Below are 7757 nucleotides of genomic sequence, written 5' to 3'. Positions count from 1 at the left end.
ATGGAAGCGAAGGACCAAATGAAGAACGACGATCCTGCAGCAGAGTCTCCGACTTCTGTCCTTGAAGAAGAGGTATGTTCTGTTCTTATTTCTTCACTTCACACTTTTTTTAAACAGTAATCGCTTTATGCTTTGTTCAGATTATCTATTTTAGTATCTCTGACGCGCATTATGTAATAATGTAAGCTTTAAAATGAAGGGTTTATTTTAAGGAATCGCGTGTTTATCCTAGGTAGTGTTCTCATCGTTTGGTGTACAAAGTTGTAGTAAAACTTGCTGTGTTTTTGTTCTGCTGATAGGGGCTTTTTTTGTCTTTTGTTTCTTTTTTTTGGAGGAAATTGCTTTTGATGTCTGTTATTCTCTTTTTTATTCTTGATAATCCCAAATGGAAAGGATGCTTGCGGTGAGAAAGGGGAAGTTAAGTTGGAGGAAGAGGTGCTTGCAGATATTGAAGATGATGGGTCCTCGCTTCTACCAAGTACAATGGCAAAGGAGGAAGTGAAGTTGCTCAAAGCTAGGATCCAGGAAGATGAGGCGCAGTGTGAGGAGGCACCAAACCTCAATGACACTCAGTTTAACAAATTGGATGAGCTTTTAACGCAAACTAAACTATACTCCGAGTTTCTGCTGGAGAAGATGGATGACATCACACTTGTATTTTTTTAAAACCCCTTGTGCTCTTATTTTGTGTCAACTTTTTATGCACGTAAGTTTATAGTTCTTGTTGCATCGTTCTTACTTGATTGAATTTTTATTGCTAGACTGGGGGTGAACAAGAGAATGAGGGTGTGGAAGAGAGCAAGCCAGCTGCAAAGAAGGGCCGTGGCTTCAAAAGAAAAACGGCCTCACAGTATAATACTGTGAGTACATTGTGCTCTGGCGCATCTTTATTATTTTCACTTTACCTGGCAGGTCCCTGTGCATCATATTATACTTAAATAGGAGATGCAAAATTGATGACATTTTTTCAGCTTTTTTTTTTTTACTTTTAATCTTTTTTTTATTAGTGAGAGATGTATAATTTGAGACATGATAATTCTTATCTATTTGTGTACAAGAGCAAATTGGCCAGTTCTTGTTTAACTATTGGTTTTAACTTTTAAGTTAACTACAGTAACTCCATCCTTTCCCTCTCTTCTTCCTTTCCCAGCAAGGTTTTAAGCATGCACATTTTATTTTTCTTATTATTTTATATTAATTTGTAATGATTGCATCTAGTTTGACTTATTTTAATCTATAGTATGACATCATGTTTGAAATTACTTTAGAGGAAGGCCAAAAGGGCTGTTGCTGTCATGCTTACAAGATCTAAAGAAAGTGAGAGGACTGAAGATATTGACATGAGTGAGGAAGATAGAGTTGAGAAAGAGCAGAAGGAGCTTATGCCTTTACTGACGGGTGGAAAATTGAAGTCTTATCAACTAAAGGGTGTAAAGTGGTTGATTTCCTTGTGGCAAAATGGATTGAATGGAATTCTTGCTGATCAAATGGGTCTTGGGAAGACAATCCAAACGATTGGGTTTCTCTCACATCTGAAAGCGAAAGGTCTGGACGGGCCATACATGATAATTGCTCCTCTATCTACCCTCTCGAATTGGGTGAATGAGATTTCTAGGTAAATCAGAACATGTTATGTTTAAGAATTTTGGTATGGCATGCTTCTGCATTCTGATTATTTGATGAATATATGTATATAGGTTTGCACCATCACTCCCTGCTATTATCTACCACGGTGACAAGAAACAGAGAGATGAAATCCGAAGGAAACACATGCCTAGAACGATTGGACCAGAATTTCCCATAGTAATAACTTCTTATGAGGTTGCTTTAAATGATGCTAGGAAATGTTTCAGGGCATACCATTGGAAATATCTTGTTGTTGATGAGGTAAATAAATTCACTAAATTCACTTATTTGAATGTATAGAAGGTTTTCCATTTTAAAAAGTCTGTATGCTTCTGTTGTTCTAATTAGACTTTTTTATTTTTTATGTTTATCTTTGAAGGGACACAGGCTCAAAAACTCAAAATGCAAATTAGTGAAGATGTTGAAATGCATAACTGTAGAAAATAAGCTTCTTCTAACTGGGACTCCTCTACAGAATAACTTGGCGGAGCTATGGTCGCTGTTAAACTTCATTTTACCTGATATTTTTGCATCGCTTGAAGAATTTGAGTCATGGTTAGTATCCTTTGCTTATAGGTTATTTCAGATCATGTTTTTTTTTCTTACCTTCGGTCATCTGGTGATACGTCAACTGAGTCGAGGCTGTTGAAAATCTAATGCCCTAAAATGTATGACATGTTTTTAAATTATATTTTCTAGTTTTTTGTTTGGTAACATAAAACAGCATAGTGAATGATCGGACATTAGGGAATCTAAGTGCCTAAAGATATAGAGAAGGCAGAGAGAAAGAGAGAAGAGAAAGGACTTCTCTGTTATTGCAGTATCTCAGAGACAAGGAGAGTGATCTCTTCTTAGGGTAGTCCCCTTTTTCAACTGAGCAATGTACTAGGCTACAAAGTGTTCCCCAAAGATGTCCCTCCTATAAAATTTTCTGCTATTTATTTGCCTAACTGCGTAATTGTCATCCTAATTGACTTACTGTTTTCCTAACTTCCCTTACTATCTTGATGGCTTCTCTTATTCTTTTTAGTATTCACTCTCCAAACTCTTCCCCCAATTGAAGGGAAGCAATATGGGCCAATTCTAAAACATTTCAATAAACCTTGGCCTGTTTGATTTTATTTTTTAATAGTTAATTAGTGAATTTACTGGGAAAAAAAAAGTAGTTCGCAAACTTTATTAGACGATTCTTTAATTTTGATGCTCTCTTCTAAGTCTATTGGATCTTCTGGTGCTCCCTGCCCCCACCCTTCCCCCCCCCCTGTATCTATTTGCCATATGCAATGTCTGTTTATCTTTCAAACCCAGTTGTTGCTTTTGACTTTTTTATGCTGCTCTTCTCTACGTGATCAATTGTTGTTTCAAAGCCATTTGACAATATTGGTTTTGGTTTTTGCAAAAGGGAAACACTATGTGTGCGTTTGTTTTAATTTCTTTCATCCAATTAAATTTCTTTGTAGGTTTAATCTGTCAGGCAAGTGCAGTAATGGGGCAACCAAAGAAGAAATGGAAGAGAAAAGAAGGGCCCAAGTATGCACTCTAAGATTGCTTGTATACTACTTGTCCATTGTATATATGAAATGGAAGGCTAAATGACCATATCACATGCAGGTAGTAGCCAAGCTTCATGGTATTCTTCGACCTTTCCTTCTGCGTAGGATGAAGTCTGATGTTGAGCTGATGTTGCCACGGAAAAAAGAGATCATTATCTACGCAAACATGACTGAGCATCAGAAGAATTTGCAGGATCATTTAGTTAATGAGACGATGGGGAAATATTTAAAAGAAAAGTTGGCAATTGGTAAGATTTGTTTCCAGTTTCCTATGAAAACAAGGGAAGTGTTTTTACAACTCATATATCTAGACCCTAAGTTATGTGGGTTTCTGTCTAAGGAATTATATCAATACAGATGTGTATTGTACTACCTTGCTGCAGGACATGCTACAAGGAAGCTCAATAATTTGGTTATTCAACTTAGGAAGGTCTGCAACCATCCTGACCTTGTAGATTCAATCTATGATGGTTCATGTAAGCACCTTGTAATTGAATGGTTTTCCTGATTTCATGGTCTATGATTCTTAACCAAGCTTTCTTTTGCTTTCTTGATAGATGAATATCCTCCTCTAAATGAGATAATTGAACAATGTGGAAAATTTCGTTTGCTTGACCGATTGTTGGAACAGTTATTTGCACGGAATCACAAAGTATGCTTTACAGTGCTGTGTTTATGTCTTTCCACTCTTTTTATTTTATTTTTGTTGCAAGCTGGTTCTCATGTACACTTGCATTTTGCTAATTGCTATCAGGTTCTGATCTTCAGTCAGTGGACTAAAGTGTTAGATATAATGGATTATTATTTTAGTGAAAAGGGCTTTGAAGTTTGCAGGATTGATGGTAGTGTGAAACTGGATGATAGGAGACGACAGGTTTGTGCCAATGCATGAATAACTTGATCAGAAATTCAAATTACTTTTATGATTTTTTTAATGTATTTTATTTGAAGTTTTGAATATTTGATATTGCGTAACTTTTAATGATCTTCAATATTTAGATTCTATGTTATATGACATCTAAGTAGCCAAGAGGAGATTTTTATAGGTTTTTGCTTCGTGATATCTTTAATATATAAATACCAGTTTTTGTTGTGTGTGTGTGTGTGTGCGTGCATTATATGCATCAATTATTCCATTATTAACTGAAGCATTAGTGGCCATTGGTTGGAGAACTCTAACCCTGCCAAGTGCCAATTACACTTTGCATAATATTTATAGACCACCTCTGATTAAGAAGCTTCATGTCTGTTTAAAACATGGATTTTTGTCTGTCCATTTTGACATTCGTTGCAATACACTTCTACTAATATCATCAGCTGTTCTATTTGAGTATGTTGATCTTAATCACTAATCACGGATTGAAGAGGCTGAATTTAAGCGTAGTTCGTTTGTAACTCTTCTGTGCATGAACAGATCCAGGACTTCAATGATGTAAACAGCAATTGCAGAATCTTTCTTCTTTCTACTAGGGCTGGTGGATTGGGAATCAACCTTACTGCAGCTGACACTTGCATTCTATATGACAGTGACTGGGTACCTTTTGACTTTTTCCTCAATTGGCATTTTATCTATTTGCTTTATAGTGTTAACTTATTTGAAGTATAATCTGCTTATGAACTCATTTCCCTGTACTCCAGAATCCTCAGATGGATTTACAGGCCATGGATAGATGTCATAGGATAGGTCAAACAAAGCCTGTTCATGTTTACAGGCTCTCAACTGCTCTATCTGTAGAGGTATTTGGCATTGGCAATATTGTATATTGGGCTCAATTTGTAGTGCATAATTGGTGGCTTGTTATATTGAAATGGATATAACAAAGTCTGTTAACAGGGTCGTATGTTGAAAAGAGCTTTCAGTAAGTTGAAACTTGAGCATGTGGTGATTGAGAAAGGACAGTTTCATCAAGAACGTTCGAAGCCTGTCAACACGGATGAAATGGAGGTTTCTATATTAGCAGTTGCTTTCTACCGATATTTTTACTTTTTTCGCTGCTATCCCATATAGTGCATGAGTAAAATGAGAAATGGTTTTGTTGTCAGCCTGGTCAACCATGCCAAATTACCAATGATGTTGAAAATTTGGTTTTGGTTGTCAAGTCAGTATAACTTGTCTAAATAACCAAAATTTTTTTTTTAAGAGATCGAGCATAACTGTTTTGGATTGACCCGACTAGAGAACATGCAGATTGTTTAAATGATTGATTTTGTACACCTCAAACTGCAAATAAGACTTTATGGAGGATTTGGTTGCCTGATCATTGTCATGGAGTGGCCGAACTCTAAAATATTGTTATAAATGTAATATAAAATTGTGTGCCTGCGTCCAATAGCTTTTGTGAGTGTTGATTCATGATAGGGTGTTAAAAAAGGCTCTATGATAAAATGGTTTAGAGTATGATCGTTGTCATTTTTATTCTTCTAATCAAAAGTGGATTTCAGTAAAGGTAGTTGAAATTTTGCATTGTCCAACTTTTAAATACAAAAGGCTGTGTGTAGGAGGGCATATATTTACAGCCATTAATTTGACTTCACCCAACACCTTAAACCTTTGAGAGAGTTGGTTCATTACAAATATACTAGAAATATTAAGTGAATAGGGCGATACAAAATCAATCCGGCATTGGCATAATTGTTTTTATTAGGATTTGGTTGTTTGTAGTGTAGCCTTATGTTTTAATCTGGAATTTGTGCGTGATTTGATTTAAGGAAGAGGATGTTTTAGCATTGCTTCGAGATGAAGAAACAGCCGAAGATAAAACGTTACAAACAGATATCAGTGATGAAGACCTGGAGAAGCTTTTGGATCGCAGTGATCTTGTTGTCAATAACTCAAATGACGATAAAAACTTCAAAGATCCAGTCAGTTCCTTTCCCCTTAAAGGGCCTGGGTGGGAGGTGGTGATTCCAACTGCGACTGGTAGCATGCTTTCTACTCTTAACAGCTAATTCCTCGTCCGTCTCTGCGTCAGAACTATTAAGGCTCACAGTTAAAAAAAATTGTTTTTTGTGGTATGAGATGTGAAGACTTTTTGAGACGTTCTCACAGAAAGATATCTCAGAGCCAATGTCCTGTAGGGCATCCCTTTTTGTAAATGCCTCTAAAAGAACTACGTGCACAAATGATGCTACTTTGTGTTCATTATTTTTGCATGTCGGAATTAATTTATCTCGCCGTTATCGTCGATATTGTTTTGATGAGATGAATTGGTATGGGTTTATGTCTTCGGTGTTCAACCTGAATTTTTGTCTAACAAATTGTTTTTCCTTCTCCTATTTTACATGGGGTTTACATACTTTTATGTGTAGCTGATATTTTTTCTCTTATAAAATAAAATATTAAAACTGATTTTGAATAGAATATTGTTTAATGTTAATATATATGTGGGTTCGTCTTCTCTACCGTTAATGTAAATAATTTATCTACATCGAGTTCAAAACGATATCTTTTTGAGGTGGAAATTAAAATATTTTTGTAATTATAATTTATTTTAGAGTTATAGTAATTTTTTTCATTATTGTTTATAATTTTTTTAACTCAAAACGATGTTGTTTTGGAAGCAAATGTAATTTGTCTTAATTTACTCTAAAAACATTAAAGTTTATATAAATATATATATTAAAAAATATTATACTTGTTATTAAAAAGTTTAACAAATTTTTCTAATAAATTAATTATCGTTGATTTTTGTCAATTTAACGTATATAATTTTTTGGATTAAGGGAAAAAATTTTTTCTAAAAAATATATTTTTTTCTAAATTTTAAAATTAGATAGAGATAATGTATAAATAATTGACTTTCTTTGTTAATGTGTGGGGTCACTTTTTTGTCTCAGCTAGACAGCTACGAGGGAAAGACTCTCTTTTCAATTAACCATAATATATATATATATATATATATATATATATATATATATGTAAAATCATTTATGCACCGCTTTACGTCTAGCAAGGATAAGTGTATGGTTATGATTCTCCATATTTAATGCTTTCATCCTTTGTATGGTAATAATTCCCTGCATTTAATGCTTTTAAATATATATATATATCACAAATATTTGATTGTTACTCGTACAGCAGCTGCAGAAATATAAACCCCATATATATATATATATATATATAGGTTATACTTATTAATTCTTTTACTAGTAAATCTTAACTGTTGATTTTTGTAAATCTAACGTTTATAATTTATTGGAAATTAATAATTAATTAATAAGTGTGATCCAATAAATTATAACTGTTAGATTAACGGAAATTAACGGTTAAGATTTGGTAGTAAGAAAAAAAATAGTATATATAACTTTTCCATATATATATATATATATAGGGATGGGATATTGTGACACACAAATAATGTTACGCACAATGTTACGACCACATCTTAACTTTTGATTTCCGCCAATCAACGGTTATCATTTTTCAAATCAAACTCATTAATTAATTATTAATTCACAATAAATGATAACCGTTGATTGACGGAAATCAACGGTTAAGATGTGGTCGTAACATTGTGCGTAACATTATTTGTATGTCACAATATCCTATCCCATATATATATATATATATAGGGATAG

The 7757-nt window shown here is 34.0% G+C and overlaps 1 protein-coding gene across 1 annotated transcript; it reads left to right on the top strand.

Annotated features, from left to right (window-relative positions):
* LOC133288587 (ATP-dependent DNA helicase DDM1) lies at positions 1-6344 on the top strand. The gene is made up of 15 exons (XM_061486385.1): positions 1-72; positions 394-654; positions 762-860; positions 1269-1615; positions 1698-1887; positions 2006-2181; positions 3087-3156; positions 3238-3443; positions 3576-3655; positions 3737-3831; positions 3934-4053; positions 4594-4713; positions 4818-4916; positions 5014-5124; positions 5889-6344. The coding sequence occupies exons 1-15, from the start codon at positions 1-3 to the stop codon at positions 6126-6128; spliced, it is 2286 nt and encodes a 761-aa protein (XP_061342369.1). The 3' UTR covers positions 6129-6344.
* Positions 6345-7757: the final 1413 nt, after the last annotated feature.

Source organism: Gastrolobium bilobum, unplaced genomic scaffold (assembly GCF_033153095.1).
Source record: "Gastrolobium bilobum isolate Gb01-03AN ecotype WA unplaced genomic scaffold, APGP_CSIRO_Gbil_v1 utg728, whole genome shotgun sequence".
NCBI lineage: Eukaryota > Viridiplantae > Streptophyta > Magnoliopsida > Fabales > Fabaceae > Gastrolobium > Gastrolobium bilobum.
The sequence above is the reverse complement of the archived record's forward strand: the minus strand, read 5'-3'. Positions and strand labels throughout refer to the sequence as shown.